Source organism: Protopterus annectens, chromosome 5.part0 (genome assembly GCF_019279795.1).
Source record: "Protopterus annectens isolate FY-2018-M chromosome 5.part0, PAN1.0, whole genome shotgun sequence".
Taxonomy (NCBI): Eukaryota; Metazoa; Chordata; order Ceratodontiformes; family Protopteridae; genus Protopterus; species Protopterus annectens.
The window spans coordinates 1,205,582,332-1,205,606,120 of record NC_056735.1 but is presented as its reverse complement, the minus strand read 5'-3'; the positions used below and the strand labels follow the sequence as shown (position 1 = coordinate 1,205,606,120).

General features: G+C 44.1%; 1 protein-coding gene across 3 annotated transcripts in view; it reads right to left on the bottom strand.

Annotated features, from left to right (window-relative positions):
- The window catches only part of RCBTB1 (RCC1 and BTB domain containing protein 1), a 2,478,854-nt gene that overhangs the window by 681,374 nt on the left and 1,773,691 nt on the right, over window positions 1-23,789 (bottom strand). For all 3 annotated transcript variants that reach the window (XM_044071068.1, XM_044071070.1, XM_044071069.1), the window contains one exon: window positions 1,498-1,688. In XM_044071068.1, the coding sequence (XP_043927003.1) occupies window positions 1,498-1,688 (191 nt within the window). The remainder of the gene's footprint in view (window positions 1-1,497; window positions 1,689-23,789) is intronic.

Genomic DNA, 23,789 nt, shown 5'->3' with positions numbered 1-23,789 from the left:
AAGCAGGCCCAACATAGAGCTCTGGTGTATTCCACTGGTAACCTGCCTATTAGTGGAGGTGGTCTCACACATCCTGACTTCTTGGGTCCTGTGTGAGCCAGCTGGCAGTCCAGAGAGTTATTTATGAGGTTTATGCCTAGCTCAGAGAGCTTGTTAACAATGTATGAGTGGGATATTCTGTCAAATACCTTAGCTATGTCAAGACATGCAGTGTACACTGTTTTATCATGTTCCCATGTTGGCAAATTGCAGATCTAGTATGTCTGAGCCTCTGGTTGGAGTGTGCACTATCTGTTCCAGGGTGTTAGTGTTAATGAAGTCCAGGAAGCGTTGTGCTTGTAAGATAGAGACAAAGCATGTTTCCCAGTTTATAGAGGGGTAGTAAATATCACCCATGAATAAGGTGCTTGGTTGGATGGGGAGCACCTCTAGTAGGTTTAGGTAAGAGTCATGAGACTGTAAGGGGATAGATGGTGATTAGTCACTCACCATGACATGGTAAAGTACCTGAAGGACCTTACCTATTGTGATTTGCTTGTGGATAAGCTTCATTGTAGCATCCTGTTTAACCAACCTGGAAGCATGTTTGTTGCTAACACAGATCAAAAAACACCTCCATCCTTTGCCCCAGTCTGTGCTGCTGTTCATCTAAATGTGTGAGATGTGAGGAAATGTGACCAGAGAATGTCAGTAATTATGTATACACCTTTAAGTGGGATATATAGTAGGTAGAATTCTGGGAGAAGGCCAGGTGCTACAAATGTAATGTAATGGGGGTAGCTTGGGAGCTGGGGGTGGGAAGGGAGCAAAGCAGGTAACAGCTCCCTCAGCAGCAGGAGGTAATCACTGTAGGTGTGCTCAGTGTTTGGAAGGGTAGAAACTCTGAACTTTCTTCTGATATTGTCATATGCTTTCTCTAATTCTAAGGATGCACAGCTGAACTCTATTCATGGCTAGCTTCTTCTTAACTATCTGTCTCACTGCAAATATCAATTCAGTTGTACTGCATCCTGACCTGAATTCCAGCTCTTCTTGCGCCATCTTTTTTCCCCATTACTCTGCAAATTCATTTATCAAGCACACTTTCTAGCACTATAATGCAGTGTGGCAGACATTTGATACCTCTATACTGCCTTTGATACCTATTTACTGTCCACAGATATGAATGCCTTTTTTGTTATTGTACAATGGCAGAAGAATACTTATTCTCCTTGTTGGGCTAAATATAACAAACTTTCAAGTTACTGGACATCAGGGAAAGGGCAAATCCTTAGCATTCTCCAACAAAATTGCCTTTCCACTAAATGCTATTATTTGAACATTTGGCTGTTGTGTAACTGGCATGCTCCCAGGTGGTACAGAGGTATATGAGACACTTAATAAAAATGTACAAAACAAATACACTATTAAGAACTAGATTACTAGAAGACAGCTATGTCTGAGCAACAATGATTTTAAGTCAATGCACCACTCATAATAAAAATAAAATAATCTTACCTACAGAGAGGAGACGCCACATAACAGCAGGTGTGGCAAAGCAAGTGAACACATCATCAGTACTCATGAATTGAGTAAGATGGGGTATGATAACAGACTGGCCACGGCACTGACCCCACATGAACACTTGACCAGTTTGAGTTTTTGCAGCAGAAATGTGAGTTGAATGACAGGCTGCAATTTCCACAATTCTAAGAAAAGAAAGAAAAATAAATCATCAGAATAAATAAACATTCATTTTGAATTCTGAGCATTTGCCATTTGAAGACCATGCAATGTAGTACACTCTCTGAGATTCAGAAATGTAACATTAGTAATGAGCTACATGACACAATCATGAGGGTTTTTTAATTTTCTAGACATACTGTGGATGGGTAGTCAAGTAAACCAAATAGTATGGCATTTAAGTGCAATACCATTTAGTTTAGTTGCACATCTAGCCCACTTCCATGACATATAGAATGGTTAAAATCTCCCAATCGCATCACTTTCCAGAAACTGCCTTGTTCTTCGCTATTACAACTGTGCTCTCAGTCTCTTTGTTAGCCAACCAGTATTCCTTCTTAGTCTGGTCTTTCCTTTCTATCTCCCACTTTTTCCTGCACTCCTTTCTTTTGATGACTTCCTGGATTACTGTCTTCCACCATCAGCTTTCCTTATGTACCTTATTTCCATACCAGACTCGGCCTCATATTTGTTCTCTAATCCTCAAACATGCTGTTTTGAGGTGCTCATATTTTTCTTCAAATGCACCCTATTCCTTCCGAGGTGTTAAAGCTCTGTTTCCTTGAAATCTTGTGCTTTCTCTTCAATCAACTTCCATATCTTTAGCCTAGTCTTTACTGATCATAGTGTCCTCTCTGACCATTTTTCTTGCAGCTGATTGTGGCAAACAGCAATTTATGAAGTGGGCCAACTGTTACACAGTGGATGACTTTGCAATTGCTGATTTGACTCCTGTGCCCTTTCCTGAATAGGAGTACTAGGATTGCTGTAATTGAATTCATCCTCAAGTCTTGGTGAGTACCTTTGGACCTTGTTTTTCACAAAAACGTACCAAGACAGCACTGATATATAGATTGTATTTTATACAGTATATAGCATGAACAGGAGTAGATTAAAAAAAAAAAAAAAAAAAAGATAGCTGGGTGCATAATACCCAGGATAAGAAAGTGCCCAATCCTGGTAGGTGCACTAGTGCCAGGACTGGGAAAAAAATGACAGTGTACAATCCTCAAGATATGGAAGCATTCCTACAATGGCGCTAGGCCAGGCGCAGGGGGAGGATGCTTCCCTGTTGTAGAAATTAGTAGTAATCCACAAAAATCACAAAAACTGATGGGCCAAAACATAGCCATAAAAAATGACGGAGTGGACTGCTATGCAAGGAGCCCAGAATTTCCCAGCAGAAGAGATATAAAAAGACTGAGAGAGAAATTACATGAAAGAAATATACTTGCACAAGAAAAACTGTCAAAGGATTCAAATGCAAAGTTGTGCTCACTAATACAACAGATTTATGAAAAATATTATATAGACCAAGAAACCTTGGGCTGATTTGAAAAGGAAGAGACTAAGGAAGTGAGAAAATCTAAAGAACAACATCTAGAGATTTTTAAAAGGTATAAAAAAGAAATTTGGACATGCGAGAGAGAGATCTGATATGGTGCAATATTTATGCAAAGGAGAAAATGAAATTAATCAATACAAAAAAAAGTAGCCCCAAAGATATTCGAAGAGAAATATAGGCAAAGGCATCCAGACATGGAACATTTCACAATAAAAAAATAAGATCACAAAGAGGGAATGTAGAACAGAAGATTAGTCAAGTACAGATTCAAAAAAGAGAAGCTGAAGTTATGGAATACCTGTGAAGTGAAAGATTTAGTGTAGAACATCTAACACATGCTATATCACTGTATGATGGAGCAATGAATCCCAAAAGTAAGGAGTAAAAGGAGGAGCAGGATACATCTAAATAAGAGATATGGACATGGGAAAGAAAAAGAGATTTAATATGCTGCAATATTTATGCAAAGGAAAAAACAAAACTAATCAAAACAAAAAGAGCAGCACCAAAGATATTTGAAGAGAAATACAGGCAATAGGCATCCAGATACGGAAAATGCCTGGTTAACTGTATCAAGGAAGGAGAAGATGGCAGTAGTGGTGCTATGTCCTGGTATGAAACCATGCTGAGTGGGTGATAGAATTTGGTTTTCAAGCAGGTGGTTGAAGAGTTGGGCATGGATGCATTTTTCCAGTATTTTAGAGAGGGGTGAAAGAATTGCTATGGGACAAAAGTTTGTGGTGTCTGTGTCGGTGCCGCCTTTGTGTAAGGGGAGAATGTATACTTTTTTCTAGATGTCTGGGACTAGGGATTCTTTAATCGATCTGTTAATGAGTATACTGAGGGGATAAGCTATAGAGTTTGCAGCCAGCTGCAGGAAGTGTGGGGTAGATTGTCAGGGGGTAGAGTACAGGGTTTTAGCTTAAGTAAAAGTGTTTTTATTGTGGCGGTGGGTATGGGGGAGAATTTTAGGTTGGAGTTGAGGGTAGGATTGTTTTCTGGCATTTTTTGGTCATCAGCTGTCTTGGTAGTGGTACTGCTAACTGTAGGAAAGGTGGTGGTTAGGTTAGCTATGTTGTCAATGGAAGTAGGAATTGAAGAGGGTGGCAAGTTCTGCAGGGGTTTTGTCTGGGTCAGGGGATGGGTTGCTCTGAGAGCCTAGGTGTAATAGTTGGTTAATGGAGGACCAGAATTTTTTTAGGATTATCTTTATTTTGTCTTTGTAGGTGGAGGTAGTGGGCTTTTTATCTTTGATTATTAGTCATTTTGCCTGGTTACGGGGTTGCTTGTATTGTAGAACACTTAAGGGGGTTTTGTTTTTCTGCCATGATTTCCAGATTTTATCCCTTGTGGACACGACTTCTTTGGTGGATTTTGAAAGCCAGCTTGCATGGTTATGTTTTATTCATTTTTGGCGGGTGGGTGCTTGCCTATTTAGGATGTCTAGGAATGTTGAGGTAAAGAATTCAACAGCCTCATTAAGTTAAACCAAAAACAACTGTAGATACTCCACCAAAGGCTATCTGCCCACCATAAGTAAACCAAAAGAAGAAAACAGGCAGTAGCCACCACTCTGAACAGCTGCAAAACTTTTATTTTAAAACACAATAAAAACACATAAAATGAGCGCTTTCGGGACAAGCCCTTCTTCAGATAGCATCCTCAAGCAACAATGCAGTGCAGCTGTTCAGCATGGTGGCTACTGCCTGTTTTCTTCTTCTTCTAGCCTCATTAAGTAGTAGAGATTTTGTGGTTCCCAATTTACTTTTGCATTAAACATGGATGGCTGGAACTTAGTCAAATTTCTGGTTGATTTGTATTGGTGTTGGCCTGGGGTTGGGGTAGATTTGCGTAGGATATATGTTGGGTGGTGATCACTAATGGCATTAGGTACTATATGCCCGTAGTGGTGATATTGTTAGGGTTGGACACTAATATCCAGTATACGGTGGATCCCCATTTGTTATTTTGTGGAGTCCGGTGATGTCTTGAATTAGTTGGGAGAAGCTGTAAAGGTTTATGTTTTTTCAGGGGTTCTTTTGGACAATGTCTAGCCAATCAATGTTTACATCACCTAGGATGATGGTTTCATTATCTATGTTTTGGGATGGCCAGGCAAGTATGTTCTCTAATATTGGTATGTTGTTTCCGGGAGGAATATACAGAGCAATTATGCAAATGTTTTTATGATTGCCTATGATTAGTACTTCGGCTGGGGAGAAGTTGGATATTGGTCTTGAGTAGGGAAATAAATTATATTTGCTAGGGAAGAGTATTGCTACTCCCCCTCCTCTCTTGTGGGGATGATTGGCTCTTAGGCATGAGTAGCCTGGGGGGAGAAATTCTGTGTCTTTTACATATGATTTCAACCAGGTTTCAGTAGCTGCTATAATATCAGAGTTATTTTCTGAAATCCATGCCTGGAGTTCAGGTATCTTGTTTCTAAGGCTTTAGAGATTTACAGTTGATAGCATGAGATATTTGCTAGATTTACCGGGGCTGGGGGGGGAGGTTGGGTTGTCTTGGATATAATGTTTTGGCAAATTATGTGGGTTATACTTAACAGTTTTTTCTTAAAATGGTATAGTTGCTGCTGGTGGCTTGATAATGGGGGTGTCTTTGGAGAAGTAGAATTTTTACTTTGGGTAGTACAGAGGTATTAGTTGTGAATAAGCTAGGCTGGATGTCCAAGTAACTTGATAAATGTGGTTAATGTGTGGTGGTTGTACAGCTGGGTGTAGGAGGTATGTTGGGTGTCTGGAAAGCTGTGATTATTGCTAGGAGAGAGAATGTAAGTAAGAGAAGTGAGATCACAGTAATATGAGTGATGGACATGATGGTGGTTGAGTGCAGTGTGCAGAATGAATATCAGCAGGACAGCTATAGTTTAGGGGATGGAGCACTAAATGTCCTTATTTACAATAGATAGAGCCGCGGTGGTTCAGCGGTAGTGTTGTCGCCTCACAGCAAGAGGTTCTCCCGTTCGATTCTCAGCTGGAGTGCCTTCTGTGTGGAGTCTGCATGTCCTCCCCGCGGTCGAGTGGCATTTGCAAGACATGTGTGAATGGGCATGCCTTCGTTGAAGGTTGGGCATCAGGCTGGCACCTCGGCACCGTGAAAAATCTACTGCCAATCATTAGCGGACCGGAGTTCTGCTGTGGTGACCCCTAACCAGGAAAAGCCAAAAGAAGAACAACAAGGGAGGTAAAGTAGTTAGGAGGTACTGTATGACGGGGGAATAATTAGGGGGGTATGGGACAGGTGGAAGAGAGGTGTGGCAGAGGTCAGGTTAGGTTTATACCTAATTAATGTTAATGTTATGGGGGAGGGGGTGAGGAGCAGAGTGACCATACTGAATAGAGCGGGCCTGGCCCCCCGCACAGACAAGAGCTGAAAACCTATCAGTGTAAGGTGAGAAATAAGCTTACGATATCAGTGTCTAACAAAAGATTAATCTAAGTAGCTCCACAATGCTTTAAATAAGTATCAATTTAAGCACACAAACAGGGTTGTTGGGCAGTTATAGACAGAGTTGATAGTTTGTTTGTTTCTTTCTTTCTTTCGGCTTTTCCCGGTTAGGGGTCGCCACAGCGGAACTCTGGTCCGCTAATGATTGGCAGTAGATTTTTACGTGCTGGCTTGCCGGGCCTAACGCACAACCTTCAACGAAGGAAAGCCCATTCACGCATGTCGCCACACAGAAGACGCTCTAATTGAGAATCGAATGGGCAACGTCTAACTGTGAGGCGACAACGCTACCGCAGCACCACCACCGCAATAGTAAGGATGTTGAAAGTAAAATAAAAAATGTACTAACTTAAACAGGGAATGCTTGGGACTGGAAGACGTGTGTGTGTGTGTGTGTGTGTGTGTGTGTGTGTGTGTGTGTGTGTGTGTGTGTGTGCGCGGAAGGCTAATTCAAGTTATTATGCTGCCATCTAGTGGCAATTGTCTGGAATAACAGGAAGACGAGAACCTTTTCTTGTGCACACACCTTTAAACACAGTTATAATTCACCTATTGCAACAAAAAAGCTGTAAGGTGCCAGGTTCTTGCTTCCCAAAGGTTTTATTTAGTTAAAAGATAGCCAGCTTCAGTGGACAAAATAGACTTTTGTTTTTTTTGCAGTTTAATCCCAGGTCAGGGGGGAGCCACGCAGTTAAGAAATCCATGTGAACTGAAAAATAAAGTTAAATAAGGCAGCATTAGTGCAAAGGTTACAGTAATGTGAAGTGGAGGGCATGCAAGGGATACAGAGAAAGAGGAAAATTGGCTATATTGCATTCATTGTTAATCAGCTATGTAAAACCACAGACTAACAGCATTAACATGCAGCCTCTAAGTCAACTGATAGCTATACGATTCAGATGCACACTCAGAACAGACACCAACCTGGTTAACAACAGAAAAAAACACTACTCCTACTTAACAGCGAACTTGCAAGCTATCCTAAAAACTACAGACCAATAACTTGCCTTCCGACAACATATAAACTATACACTGGAATTGATTCTGACAGAGTTTGTAGTCATTTAGAAGAAAACTCAAGTCATGGCAATACAACAAAAGGGTAACAAAATAAGCCATATGGAACAAAGGATCATTTGTAGTTAAAGTCATAATAAAGAACTGTAAAAGGGGAAAAAGTACACTTGTGTACACTTATCATAAATGTAGACTTCTGAGTGTCTTCACTGTTGCAGTCATCACATTTGGGTTATCCCTGCCAGGGTAGACCTTGGCCAGCCTGAATACCAGAGACTTAGTATTTCTGCGTTGGTTGCTGTCGCTTGAGGACTTGACATCAGGTTGTCAGTGGTATAAAGGAAGGCAGCCGACGACATTGCATCAGTTTTTCTTGCCTTAACCTGTCAGGAGCCCCCAAAATAGGAGGCCAGGTTCTGGTGGAAGAACCCCACCAGTGGAAAATAAATACCAATATGTCCCTTGTAAGGAAAGGAGAAAAACAAGGAAGACTGGTAATAAAAGGAAAAAGGGGGATGGAGGAAGGGAAACCAGGACTGCAACAGTGAAGACACTCGAACATCTAAATTTATGGTAAGTGTACACAACTCTACTATGTTCTTCATGTTTCACTGTTGCAGTCATCACATGTGGGTAGATTCCCAAAGTTGAGGAAATGGGTGGAGGCAGTCAAGGAAGCTAGGCGGCTGGCTAGGATGCCCTGCAAGACTGCAGAGGCAAACCCTCTCCTGGAGTTGGAGAAGAGAGGCAGGTGGTAATGCTTGGTAAAAGTGTGAAAAGATGTCCAGGTGGGTGCCTCCAATATGTCCCTGTTGGGGACCCCTCTGAGGAAAACTGCAGAGGTGGAGGTTGCCCTGGTGGAGTGTGTCCTGACCCCCTTGGGGGAAGGCTTGCCATGCTGTTTGTAGCAGAAATGGATGCAGTGTGCTATCCATTTGGAAATGGTTTGCTTGGAGATGGCTTTGCCTTCTGCCCCTGAAGCAAAGCTAACCAGCAATTGATCAGACTTTCTTAAGGCTTTAGTCCTGTCCAGATAGTATCTGAGCTGTCTGTGCGCATCTAGAGATTGCAGAATCCTTTCCCCCTTGTTTTGGGGGTTAGGAAAGAAGGTGGGCAAATTAATGGATTGATTGAGAGCCACACTGGATACCACCTTGGGCATGAAGGATGGATTAGTTCTGAGGGATACTCTGTCTGCATGGAAGATGATGAAGGGTTCCACAGCCATGACTGCTTGCAGCTCAGAGACTCTTCTGGCTGAAGTGATGGCCAGGAGGAATGCTGTCTTTAAGGAGAGAAATTTTAACTTTGCAGAAGAAGCTGGTCTGAAAGGAGGCAGGGTGAGCTTTTCCAAGATAACGTTAAGGTCCCAAGCTGGTGTTGGTGCCCTTCTGGGGGGCCTCAAGTTGCTAGCCTCTCTGAGGAACTGTTTAATCAGAGGGTGTGAAAAAAGAAGCTGCTCAGTGAGAAAATGAGCAGAAATAGCAGGCCATGAATTTTTACAGAGGAGAAAGAGAGACCACTGTGTTGTAGGTCAGCTAAGTAGTCCAGGATGAGAGGGATGGAGGGCTGTGCTGTACTGGCCCCCTAGCTTGGATCCAGGTGCAGAACCTTTTCCCTTTATCTGTATAAGACGTTCTGGTGCTAGGGCATCTGGCCTCTCGGATAACATCCAGTACCTGTTTACTGAGGATGGCAGATTGGTCAGGGGTTAGGGAATAGGCCAAGCTGCCAAATTGAGTGTCTGCAATTGGGGGTGCATGAATTCCCCTTCCCGCTGGGTTAAGAGGTTTGGAATCTGAGGAAGATTTCATGGAAGCAGCAGGGACAGGGCGCGCAGCAAGGGGTAGCAGTGCTGTCTGGGCCAGTCTGGAGCTATGAGAATGGTCCTTGGGTTTTCCTCCCTTATTTTGAGCAGTACCCTGGGGATGAGAGGTAGGGGAAGAAAGGCATATACCGAGAGGTTTACCCAGGGGAAGTACAGGGCATCCACTTTCCAAGCCATGCAGTGATGCTCCCTGGTGCAGAATTTGCTGAGCTGATGGTTGGTGTGGGAGGCAAAGAGGACGACCTCCGTGGTTCCCCATTTCTGAGTTATTAGAAAGAAGGTGCTTCTGTTGAGCTGCCACTCATGTGGGTCCAAAAGCTTTCTGCTTAATTGGTCTGCCAGGGAGTTGAAAGAGCCTGGTAGGTATTGTGCTAACAGGTGTAGTGGCATGGAAGAGGCTGTGAACCAAAGGGTCATGGCCAGCCTGCACAGCAGGTAGGAGTGAGTCCCTCCCTGCTTGTTGATGTACCACATCACAGTGGTGTTGTCTGTTTTGATCAGGAGAACCCCTGGAGAAAGAAGGGGTTTGAAAGCTATCAAGGCTTGCTGCACAGCCATCATCTCTTTTTGACTGATGTGCAGAGGAATTTGCTGTGGGCTCCATTGGCCCTGTATGCACCTGCCGTCCAGGTGAGCACCCCAAGCCTAGTCTGATGAGTCTGTGGTGAGGGTCTACGCGGCGGGGTGTTGGGAGAATGGCAGTCCCTTGTTGTGGGAGCAGGCTGTTGCCCACCAAAACAATTCCTTCCTCAGGCGAGGAATAATAGGCAGAAGAGTTTCCAGATCTTGAGAGTGTTGACAACAAAGGCTCTTTAGGTACCACTGACGTTTCCTCATATGCAGTCTGGCATATGGAATGAGGAGTATGCAAGAAGCTATGAACCCCAGGGCTTGCAGGATTTTCTTTGCAGAAAGCTGGGACCTGGCGGCCAGTTGAGAGAAGTAAGCTGACAGGAAAAATTGTTTCTCTGGTGTAAGGCATGCCATCTGGGATGCTGTGTCCAGACTGGCTCCCAGGAAGATTATCCTTTGGGTGGTACTTGTTTGGATTTCTTTTCGTTGACTGTGTACCCTAGGGAGGTTAGTAGGTTCTTTACAAAGGCCAGGTCTTTGAGCAGCTTTTCCTGGCTGTCTGCCTGAATAAGGCAGTCATCTAAGTACGGGTAAATTTGTATATTTCCTTGTCTACAAAAGGCAATGACGGAGCCAGGCATTTTGTGGAAATTCTGGGAGCAGTAGATAAAGGAAGCGCAGAGAATTGAAAGTGTTGAGATCCTGCCCTGAAGCGGAGATATTTTCTGCAGGACACCCTGACAGGAATGTGGAGGTAGGCCTCTTTTAGGTCCAGGGTGGCTAGCCAAGCATCCTTGGAGAGCATGGGTAGCAGCTGCTGGAGGGTAAGCATTTTGAATTTTGGGATCAACAGGAAGGTGTTTAGAATGGACAGATCAAGGATGGGGCACTAGGTGCCCTCTTTTCTTGGCACCAGAAAAAGGCTGGAGTAGAAGCCTTGGCCTATCTGCTCTGCAGGAACGTGTTCTACTGCCCCTAAGGAGAGCAGGGAATGGATTTGCTTTTGAGCCTCTGCCCACTGATTTGATGGTAGATCTGGGAACCCTTTTGGGGTTTGAAGGGTGTGGAATGAGAATTTGTACCCCTGAGACACAATGTTCAGAACCTATTGGTCCTTGGTAATGGTGGCCTAGGTTCTTGAGTGAAAGGAGAGTTTTCCTCCTAGGGGTATGTGAAGGTGGGCAGAGGCGATGTTGGGAGGAGGCAAGTCATTGTGAATTCTTACCATAAAGGGGGTGGCTTAAAACTCCCAGGTTTAGAAGTGGAGGAAGTCCACTGCTTAGATCTCTGCAACCTCTGGGGCTGCTGTCTGGGGGGGGGTCTGTTTCTATGGGGCCTAGGCTGAGCCTGTTTACTTGGAGCAGGAAAGGACCAGTGCTTGGAGGGAAAATGCCTGGACCTGTAAGAAATTTAACTGTCTGCAATAGATTATGCTTTTTCTTCCATCTTTTTTAAGACCTCTTCTGCTTTAGTGCCAAATAATTTATCTTTGTGCAAGGGTGCATCCAACAATTTTGATTTGACATGGACTGGCAGGGGTTGTTCCTTAAGCCATACATGTCTTCTAATGACAGATCCAGTGACTGCTGCCCTGTAAGAAGCTTCTAGGGCATCAAAACCACAGTGCAAAGTGTTACTTGACATGCAGAATGCTTTATGTCTTGTAAATCTTTAGATTCTGCCCATGCAGGAAAGAAGGACATTTTTTCTTTAAGGAATTCCAAGGTATGTTGCTGATATTTAAGCATATGGAACTGACAATTTAGTGCCCTGATAGAAAGAGTAGCTGAGATGTATACTTTTTTACCCAATCTGTCCAGTGTTCAGTAATCCCCATCTGAGGGGGGGGGGGGGGGGGGTTCTTAGCTGAAGTTGCTTTAATCCCTTTTGGCCCTTGTGAAATGACGTCAGGGTCACCTGTTGGATTTTTAAAGAGATATTTGTGTGAGTCAGGGACTCTGTAGTACCTGTCTGGTTTTCTGGGAGCAGGAGGGAGGGCATCTGGAGTCAAGCTAGATTCAAGGAAAACATCATCCACCACATCCAGGACTGGGGGAATGTCTAAGGGTCTGTGTTGTGGAAGGTCCAGGAACTCTCTTGAGTCTCTTTTTAGACTGAGGGTAATCTTGACTCTCCCATTGGTAATGCTCCCTTAAGGTATGCAGTGTTTCCCCAAAGGAAAAATCCTCTGGGGGAGAGGCTGATGGTATGGATCCCTCTGCATCAGAATCCTCATATGTGGAGAGGGGTTGCATGCCTTCATAATCAGATGCATTGGATTCATCTGACTCTTGTTCAGACAAAACTAGTGGAGACAGATCTCTTTTCCTTTTTGAGGGAGTGGTTTGGCTTCCCCTAATCAGCATGATAAGGTCTTCTGCCATTTTAAGCATTTGAGACTGAGGCAAGGGAGCAGGAGTCTGATAATGGGTAGTCAGTTTCTTGGGTGTAGTTCAACGCCTGGGCCTAAGGAACTCAGTTGTTTTCAAAAGAACGGTAGTCGCGAAAGAAGGCATCGGTTTAATGTCGGGATTCGGTGTTGCGAAGAACTTCCTCAGAAGCCAGTGCCTGCACAGCGGCCGCAGACCCATCCAAGGTAGAGATGACCACAGGATCCTTAGACAAAGAAGAGTTCTGCGTCATACCAGACTCCAAAAGGGTCTCGGTAGTGGCCTGCGAAGTAACTGAAGTGGGCATCAGGGGCTGCAAAAGTGCCTCACTGAGTTCCGGAGGACTGACAAGCAGCTTAACGGAAGCGTTGTCGGAAGGTTTGGTCCTGTGTGGTCTGTCGCTGTCTTTATCTTTACACTTTATTGGAAGATCTGCTGTCGGATGGCTTACCGAAGCCATATGGGAATTCGAAGACTGTAAACGGAAATATTTGGCTACAATAAGGGCCTGACGACAAATAATTCTGGTGTTAAACAAAGCACAGAAGCGACAATGGGGGGCGTCGTGGTAGGGGCCTAGACAAGTGACGCAGTAAGAGTGGAAGTCCCGGTGTGGTATTTGCTTAACACAGGTGAGACAATTATTAACTTTTTCTGACATCTGTTCGTGCAAGAACAAAGGATCCCCAATGGGGAACTTAGCTTTCGAAGACTTCAACTTCAGTTTGGAAACGAAAACTCAGGTAGCAGCCGACTGGGACTTGTGCAAACTGCTTCTGCTTTGGGCTCCATGGCAAGAAAAACTGATGTAATGGTGTCGGCTGCCTTCCTTTATACCACTGACAACCTGACATCAGTCCTCAAGCGACAGCAACCGATGCAGAAATACTAAGTCTCTGGTATTCAAAGGTTCATAGGTTCATACTAGGCTATCTGCCCTAGGGCATTTATAAGCCTAGCCAGAGTGTGTGTGGCTTTCACCACCCCTTAGGATGAGAATACTATACCCATTAGTTTGCTGTGCCTCTGTCCAGCAGTGATACAGAGATGATTCCCGGGGTAAACCTACGATCTCCCATCCACTCGTCAAGATTTCTCTTGAACAGAGTCAGTGAGGGGCTCTGCCTCACATGGACTGGGATTCTGTTCCATAGTGTAGGGAGTCTCTGGGTGATGAATCTGTCCCTCCAGCACGTCCTATTTATATCCATGTTGAGGTTTAAGTCTCTTGCTCTCGTGGCTCTGGTGGATTTGAATTTTTTGAGGTGGAGCATGTCCATTAATTCCGGGTTGAACATGGCCTTGTATGTCAGGCACAGATCACCTCTGAGCAGATGGTATGCGACTGAATAGAGCTGGAGTTTCTTCAGTCGGGCATCGTATGACATATGTTTGAGCCCCTTTATCCTATTGGTGAGGAACTTTTGGGGTCTTTCCAACTGCTGCAGGTGTCGGGTAAGGTACATTCCGAATGGGGCGTTGTACTCAATCATTGGTCTGATAAGTGAAGAGTACAGGGGTACAATGACCTCTCCTGATCTGGATGTGAATCCCTTCATGATCAGGTGGGCAATGTAGAAGGTCTTCCTAACCACTTTGGCAATGTGAGTGTCAAAGAGAGGTTACTGTCAACTTGGGTCCCCAGGTCCCTGATAACTTCTTCCGTGTTTAATGGATTACCACCTATGTGGTAATTAGGGGTTACCTTGTTTTTCCCAAAGGGTATGACTATACATTTTTTGGCATTTAGCTTAAGGCCATGGCTCTGGCACCAGTTATCCATTTCTATGAGACCTCTCTGGAGGATGTCTGCGTCTGATGGAGTGTCAATTATGGTGTCCAGTTTGCAGTCATCTGCAAATTTTGTCAGCCACAATCCCCCTATGTTTGCCTGCACTTCAGAAAAATAAATGCCGAACAAGAGGGGGCCCAGGACTGAGCCCTGTGGGACACCGCTCGTGACCGGCTTAGAGTCTGACATGGCACCAGCAACTCTAACCCTGTGTGTTCTGTCCTTGAGCCAGTTTGCAACCCATCTTGTGACATATGGGTTTACATCTAAGCTGGTGTGCTTTTCTATGATGCCCGAGTGGGGTATTGTGTCGAACGCTTTTGCTAGGTCAAGGTAGGCTGTGTGAACTGCCTTACCCTCATCAATGGCCTTAGTGACTGTTTCGAAAAAGTCGACCAAGTTCAAGAGGCAGGATCTGCCCTTGACAAAGCCAAATTGGGTAGGATCCAGTGTCTGTAGGTCCCCAATGTCTTTATTTATGATTTCCATTATGATCCTCTCCATAGCTTTGCAGACAAGGCTCGTCAAGCTTATGGGGCGGTAATTTCCAGGGTCCGTAGAAGCACCGCCTTTGTGGAGTGGGACCACAGTTGCCACATGCCATTCTTTGGGTACGTATCCTGTAGTAAGGCTAAGATTAAACAGCAGCCTTATGTGTGGGTTTGGTTCCTCATTGAGTTCGTGTAGCACACAGCCGGGGACACCGTCTGGTCCCATTGATGCTGTGTTTTTTGCTTTAGAGAGAGCAGCTCTCACCTGGGCATCTGAGATGTTTGGGAGGCTAGACTCTGGTGGGATAGATATTTCTCCTTTTGGGGGGGAGGGAGGGGAGAAATTTGCACTGAACCTGTCTGCCAGTATGTTGGCAATGTCTGTGGGTTCAGTGATTTTTTTGTCATTTTGGACTAATTCTGAGCATATCTGGGAGTTTTCACCCAGGTTTCTAACATAGCTAAAGAAGGCTTTATGATTGTCTTTTGTGTCATTAGCGATTTTTCTCTCAAAGTTGGCCTTGGATGACTTTATGAGTGATCGTAGTTTTTTGCTAGTATTGATCAGAGATGCCTTCCCTTTTAGGGATTTTGCTCTGTCATGTAGTAGCTTTCTCCTCTTGTTGTAGAGTTTGTTTATGGCTGGGGTCCACCAGACCGGGCGCCTGCCTTTGGTGGAAAGGGTCTTGATTTTGTGGTTTCCACTGGCTAGGGGGCCTTGAAGGATACCACTCCAGTCTTAAGAAGTGTGAAGTTTGCTTTTGAGAAGTTCTTCACTGTGGTCTTTTGCTGGGGTGGGGGCGGGATGTGGATCTCCAGTGAGATTAATTTATGGTCTGATCTCACCAATGAGGGATATACTTCCGGTGTGGAGCATTTTGTCCCCATGTTTGTGATGATCAGGTCTAGTATATTTTCTCCTCTTGTGGGAATGGTGACTAGTTGTTCCATAGCATTTGAGTTTATGAACTCCAGGAACCTTTGGGCTAGGGTGTTGGGGCTTGAGTAATGTTCCCAGTCTATGTTTGGGTAGTTGAAGTCACCCAATATGATGGTGTTCGGAGAGACATTCATACTCTCCAGTGTCTTCAGGAAGGCTGTGTGGGTTTCCTGAGTTTGAGAAGGTGGTCTGTAGCATGTTCCAAACTGTAGGGCAGTTTTACCTATGGTTAATTGCACCTGGATGGTCTCCGATGCTTCGTGCGTTGCCACTAACCTGGAGGTGTGGGTATCCTTTATGAATATGGATACTCCCCCTCCTTTTGCGGTTCGGTCCGGATTTTGGGGCCGGAACGCATGATATGAGGTATAACCTGATAGTGCTGGGGTGCTCTCAGGAGCCTTGAACCAGGTTTCAGTCACAGCACAGACATCGATGTTCTCCATACTGAGGAGGGCTTCGAGGGCGTGCATCTTGAGGTTTAGACTTCTGGCATTGAGCAGTATTACCCTTAGTTTTTCTCCATTTTTGTTTTAGGGCGGTAGGTTTATCATTTGAGCCTTGCCTAAAAAGGCACTATGGGGGTGGCAAGAGCCTTTGCCAATATCCGGAAGCCCAGGGGTGACAGGTGCAAGCCGTCCCTTGCGAAGCAGCGTGGCTTGTCAAGCATGTCATCCCAGGCAGACAGACATTGGATCCCCTTAGAATGACACCAGTAATTAAGCCAATTATTAAAGCTGATCATTTTGTCTCTGTATTGTGGCATCATTCTTGGTGAGGGTAGGATACTGCTCAGGGTCAGGGTCATACCAGCCTGGGCTACATAATCTGAGAGCTCCTCTATGTCTCTTTTTATGTAGTCCAGGGAGGTACGTCTCAGGTCGTTCACACCGGCATGGACAATGACTGAGTCATACTTGTACTTGCTGTGGAGTGACCTAAGTGCTTGTGTTATGTGGCGGATTCTAGCGCCTGACAGGCAGCTTACTGTGATCTTTTCCTTGTTCAGTCTGGTGAGTGGGACGTCAGTGTGTCTGACTATGGAGTCACCTATAACAAGTGTGTCTGGCATTGTGTTTGGCCTTAAGGGCTGTGACTGTTTAGCACACTGACTTTGAGAACTATGTGTTGCATGTCTTATGTCTTGAGGTGGCAGTTGCTTGGGTGTCTGCTTTGGAGGCCTCTGTAGTTTCGGTAATTTTTGATCAGTGCTTCTGAGTATGTCTTTGTGTGTTTATGTGTTTGTTTTGCAGTTGTGATAGTTCTATGTGAAACTGGGTTTGTGGTGTGCGTGGTTTCCTTCTCCTCCTGTCTGGTCTTGCCAGTCCTGAGTTGAGAGAGCTCAGCCTCCAGTTTGGCTATATAGTTGCATCTCTCACATGTATTTGTGTTTTGTGGGAGAAGGAGTGGGTTGTCTGTGTACATGAGGCAATTGTAACATTGCCTCAAGATGCCCAGATTCACCAGCTGAACAGGAGAGGACGCTAGCAACTGACCCTTCGACATGCTAGAAAAAGTGAAAAAGTTTGCTGTGTAACTGAGTCGGAAGGGAACTATAGGGAAATGGGTACTCAAGGGGATTCTAGGCTAATGTAGTACTTTGTTTAGTATACAAGTACTTTACCTATATAAAAATGCTTTAGGAGCAAGTGCTGAGCTTTTGAGATAGAGAATAGACTGTTTAGATTGCAAGTAGAGAAGTTCTAAGGGAAAAATTGAAGAGCAGACTTTACGGAGCCAGAAATAGTTTAACCTTGTTTAAACTACCCTGGCAGGCATAACCCAAATGTGATGACTGCAACAGTGAAACATGAAGAACAGCTCTTAAGCATTGCATAGATATACTACAAAAAAACACCTGACAGTATCCCACATTCATGGATAAAAAAAAAGTTATGTACTCACCATAAACATTCCACGTGTGTTGTCCATCTTTGCCTTCATTCTTACCAGGATGGGTTTGGATACGATCCTCGGATCCAACTCGACCTTATATACAAGCTTGAGGTCTTCCACTAGCCCATGGAAAACCATCCCAGCATGCACTAGGAAAGCTCCCTAGATCTTCTTTGCAATTATAATAAAGAGAATACAAAATAAAGGTAGTTTAATACCTTAGAGAGCAATAAAGAAGGTCAGAGAATAATGGCATCCAGTTGCACCAACTCAGTCTTCCAGGAGTAAGAAGGAGGGTGGGATGTAAGAATTAAGCTGAAGATGAACAACACACATGGAACATTATGGTGAGTATATAACTTCTTTGTGTTGTTGTTGTTGTGCTATCTCACTTTCATTCTTACCAGGATGGGACAGTGTCCCTTGCACCATACTTCTTGGGTGGCTCAAGGGAGAATACTCTTCAGAATCATCGAACCAAAAGAGGCTCTGTTCCTGGAGGCCAAATTGACTTTGTAATAAGTGATAAAGGTATGTGGTCTTGCCCACGTTGCCGTAGCACAAATGGTATCAATTAGTAGTCTAGCCAGAAAGGTGGAAGAGGTTGCAATGGCTCTTGTAGAGTGGGCTTTCATTCTATCGGGAAGTTCTCTGTTTTGAGTTTTATAAGCGAAGGTTATGCAATCTGAAAGCCATTTTGAAAGTGTCACTTTAGAGGCTGGAGTACCTTTCTTAAAATCTGAATAAGATATAAATAGTTGGTCAGATTTTCTGAAGTCCTTAGTCCCATGTAAGAAGAAATGCAATTGTCTATGCACATCCAGTTGGTGTAACATGCATTCTGCCTTATTCTCATAATTTGGATAAAAGACAGGGAAGTTCTATGGATTGGTTCAATTTTGATTCTGAACATACTTTTGGCAAAAAGGAAGGATTTGTTCATAAGGAGACCCTATCTCTATGGAGCAGCAAGTAGGGGGGTTTTATTGAAAAGGCTTGCAGCTCTGACACTCATCTAGCAGAAGTAATTGCTATCAAGAGAATAGTTTTACATTTCAAGAATTTGGGTCCACAAGATGATGCTGGCTTGAATGGGGGGGGGGGGGGGAATTAAATGAGATAAGACAAAATTTAAATCCCATGGTGCTGGAGGGTCTTTGATAGGTGGTCTTAACAATAAGGTACCTTTAAGAAAGGCTTTGCATAGTCTGTGAGACATAATATTGAGGCTTGATTCACCTAAATGGAAACTGGATATCACTGCTAGCTGAACTCTAATGGTAGTTGCGGCTGCGCCTTCACTGAATAGTTTTGCCAAGAATTCTAGTATGGAATTTACTGGGGCAGAAAACAGGTCAATATGATTACGAGAAGCCCATAATGAGAATCTTTTCCATTTGCTTCTATACATCTTTCTCATTGAAGCCTTAAGAGAAAATATTAGGATGTGTTTAACTGATGAAGAGAGGTTAGGAAACCTGGCTATGGCTGGAATCAGAGCAGCCAAACTATCAATTTGAGAGCTTGAAGGGAAGGATGGAGTGTTCCCGATGCATGAGTCAGAAGGTCCGGAACTGGGTCCAGAATCCAAGGCTCCTCCCAAAGATGAGGCCACAGGAAGGGGAACCAGATTTGACAAGACCAATATGGGGCAATAAGTATCAAGTCCTTCCCCATGCAATTGGCTTTCTGCAGAACTTTGGGTATTAATGGGAAGGAAGGAAAGGCATAACGGAGACCAGAGGCCAATCGTTGACAAGTGCATCCCTTGCTGACTCCCACAAAGGGGGGATAAGTGCAACGTGGCTGCCGCATTTGGCATTCATGGATGTCACAAGAAGGTTGCAGCAAGGATGGCCCCATTTGGGGAAAATCTTTTCCGCTAATTCCTGTTTTAGGGACCACTCGTGAGGCATCAGAATTGCTCTGCTGAGCCTGTCTGCTATCACGCTGGATTTTCCTGGGATATGCATTGCTATCAGAAAGCATTGGGAAGAGGTCGCCCACTGCCCTACTCTCAGGGCCTCTCGACAAAGGTGGTAAGATCTGGTTCCTCCTTGTTTGTTTATATACCATAGCTGAAGAGAGTCCTGGAATGCTTTTAACACCAGTAGCACCGCTCTCATCTCTAGGACACTGATATGCAAATGGGCTTCGTGATCCTGCTAAGTGTCTTGGACGGTCTTTCCCAGATAACGCCCCCACCCCAACCTGAGAGGCATCCGTGGTCACTGTGGCTAATGGTTGGGGAAGTACAAATGGTCTACCTAGCGTCACATGAGTGGAGTAAAGCCACCAACAAAGGTCTTTTTTGCAAGATTCTGTTAGCAATATTGTGTGGGACATAGGCAATTCCTGCATCGACCACTGAGTGGACAGTAGCCACTGGAGAATTCTCATGTGCAGGCATGCTAATGGAATCAAGGTTATTCCTGCTGCCATGGTCCCCAAGACTTTTAGGACTGTCCTTGCTTGTGCTTTTTTCTTTGTAAGAATATTTAAAATCTGACGTCGTAGAACTTGTACTCTTTCTGGAGGAAGTTTGGCCATCATCCTTGTTGTATCCAATTCTGCTCCTATAAAAACGATATACTGAGAGGGCAGCAAGGCAGATTTCACATAGCTTATTGTAATTCCTAGGTGAGAGCAGAGCTGCAAGGTGCTGTTTCTCACTTTTATTAGTAGATGCTCGGTGGTGGCGGTTAGGAGTCAGTTGCCTAAATATGGAAACACCTGGAATCCTAGGCGCCTCAAGTGAGCCGCGACTGCTCCATACATTTGTTGAACACTCTGGGGGCTGTTGTGAGGCCAAAGGGCAGAGCTCGAAATTGGTACTGACTGGCTCCCAGCCAAAAGAATAGGTGTCTCCTGGATTGTCTGTCCATTCTTATGTGGTTGTTTACCGAGCACATCCAATCGTCGTGTCCCACAAAAGGGAGTAGTGACTGCAGTGTTACCATCCGAACTTGGACTTTCTTACAGATTTGTTTAGGTTGCTGAGATCCAGAATTGGCCTCCAGTCCACTGTTTTCTTTGGAACTAAAAAGAATCTTGAGTAAGTTCCAGATCCTATTTGGATGACTTTTTGTCTAGCAACTTTTGAATTTCTAACGTTGCCTGATCCCTTTGACTGGGTGGAATGTCTGGGATGTTTTTCATGTTTGGGACAGGGAAGGAAAAGGGTATGGAGTAACCTCCAGATATGATGCTTTATATCCACTTGCCTTTTGTTATTCGTAGCCTGGCTTCTGGGTACAAGGATAAGCAACCCCCACCTGCCTCCAGAGATGGATGGGTGGGCCTCCACTCAGGAGCACTGAAAGGGCTTACCAAAGAAAGATTTTCTGTCACCCTGATTCTACAGACCCCCTCTGCTGCATGGTTGGTGTCTTCCATTACTACTTCCCCCTTTGCCCCTGGGGGAAGATTCACCACGTGTGCCCTGGAAAGCTCTCTGGGACCTTTGAAACCACATTTTTCCACTTCTTGTCTGACCTTTGGGATAGTGTCTGGTAGGTAGGGAAAAATGGACTCCTACAGCAGACAGAGACTTTCCTTCTTGTCCACACCTGGTTAGTGTCTCCTTGACTTTGGGGGCGAAGAGAGATGAGCCATCAAATGGGGCATTCACAAAAGAAGATTTAAAGGGTTCCGTGAAGTCACAGAAGCGCATCCAAGAAGGTCTCCTTAGGGAAATTCCTGAACCTGCTGCTCTATTCATGCCATCCACTGCATAAGAAATCAGTCTCATGAAAGAACTGACTACTGAATGTATGATAGAGAGCTGAGTGGAAACATCCCTTCAGCTAATGAACCTTGGAGGGTATCTCCTAACTCTTTCAGGAGATCTCTCTGTAATCTAGTACAGTGGGTCAGGTTATTCAGTGATCTAAGAGCAAAAGTCACTGAAGAAAAAATGCACTTTCCATATCTGTCCATTGTGCGAGACGCCTTGTTCGGTGGATGAACAGAAGTTGATGTCTTTGTAAGTTCTTTCTTGGTGGCTGCCACCACCACCATAGCATCTACTGGGACTCCCTTAGTTAAAAAGTTTTTGTCTGAGGGGAGGTGATGAACTTATATGGCCTCCGAGGAACAGGTTCCACTAAATCTGGAGACTCCCATACTTTTTGAAAAACTAAATCCAGAAGTTCGTCAAAAGGCGGAGACACCCAAGTGAAGGAAGGGCGAGATCCAAAGGCCTTCAGGTATATGGACTCCTTTGCTGAAGGGTTGGTGAACTTCCAGCTGTCTCTCTGTTTAAGTACTTCTAAGATGTCTCCAAAGGAGACATCATCAGGAGGTGACTGTGAGGACCGTTCAGCTTCAACGAGGTCCATATCCAAAATGCCGGACTCCTCTGGGGAGTCTAAATGCTTCCTCTTACATAGCTTCTTCCGTGGGATTACTTCAGAGAGGTACTCTGGACAAGTTTCAGAAGAGTGGGGGGGCACCCTGTGGGGCATCCTGAGGCCTAGGATTTATGCATCCCTGTGGATGCAAGGGTATAGAGGCAGACACTGGTGCCTTTGGGAGAAGAACGTCCAGAGATGAAAGCAGAGCTGTGTGTGGAGACAGCACTCTCCTCATCACCTCAAAAGCCCCCACCCCTGATCTGAAGAAATCCCTGGATCTGAAGAACCCAAGGGAATCCCCGGAATCAAGGAGGACAGCTATGAGGCTCTCACCTTCTTTTTGTAGATGATTTAAAACTGTATAGTTCATTAGATGAGGAACTGAAAGCACAATGCAAGTAGTCAAATTTTTTTCAGATGATACAAGAAAGCCATTTGTTCTTAACAAATATGCAAAAGCAACCTTTAAAGCAAGAAAACTGCAGCACCAAGAAAACATCAGCCTGGGACAGGAATGTAATATAAAAGAACTTGAGCAAGAGGAAGTGTATAAATATTTGGGAACTGATGAATCAACAATAAAATATGAACAAATGCGAATAAAGCTTAGTAAGGAATACTTTAGAAGATTAAAATTATTACCAAAAACAGCTCTGACATCTAGGAACAAAGTCCAAGCTATAAACCAAGTTGCTCTTCCTGTCCTAACTTACAGTTCTGGAGTGAATGACTGGCCCCAAAAGATGTTGGATCAGTTAGACAGGAAAACAAGGATGCCCCATGCTTATAAAATGATTTATAAACATCAGTGTATATGAAGATTATATATCACCCATTCTGAAGGAGGTATGGGCGTCCTTGAAATTGATTACACATATGGATCTGGAATCTTAGGACTACATACATAACTGCTGGCCTCACAAGACCCAAACGTTGTGAAAGTTTTAAAACATGAGGAGAATAAGTTTAGCAGAATCATATCAGTGTCAAGTGGGAATGGAAATCAAACCAGAAGTAGATAAAAATCAGGCAGCAACTGACTGTGCCAAAAAACAAAAGAAAGAATATAAGCTGTAGGATCAGATGAGATGGCAAAAATGTGGAAAATGCATAACTATAGTTGCAAGGACAGAAACCTCTTTTGAAAGAACCTCATGTTGATCAGGATCGAAAGCAGGAATGGTCAAGGGGAGGTTAAATTTAACCAAAAGAAGAAAGGTTAATACTGGTGGCCCAAGACAGTGGACTATGTATGCGTTGGTTTTCTAAGTCCATTGAACATGTAGGAGAAACAGGCAACTGTAGGTTTTCTAAAACAGAATTGGAAGCAGTCGCACATCTTGTTGCTGGTTGCAAAACATTAATGGCAGAAGGACTGTATACTGAAAAGCATATTTATGTGGCAAGACTGTTGCATTGGAGTCTGTGCAAACATAATACTGAAGTAGCTGAAAACACTGGAAACATGAGCCACAAAGCGTTACAGAAAATGATGAAGTTTGTATCACATGGGATCACTCATTACCAACAGTTCAAAAAACAGATGTCAGAAAACCAGTTATAGTAATCCATGAAAAGAAAACAAAAGTAGCATTGATCATTGAAATTGCTATACCCACTGACTACAGTGTCTTACATACAAACAGACACAAAATCATAAAATACCAGGATTTGCAGGTAGAAATGAGGACAATTTGGAAGAAGGATACCCAGACAATAGTTGTAGGAGGAAAAGGTCTTATAAAAAAGAATTTACAATCATACTTCGATATGTAACTCCACATGAACTGCAGGAGGAGTCAATGCTGAGCACATTGCAGGTGCTGCAAACAGCACTTCTAGCGAACATCAAAAACTGAAACAATACTAATTTCATGCACTGAAACCATACTTGGACTAAGGAATGGGGTCCATGTTATGAGAAACCCAAAAGACTTGGAGAAGTTAAAAAATACAGTCTACTTGAGCTGTG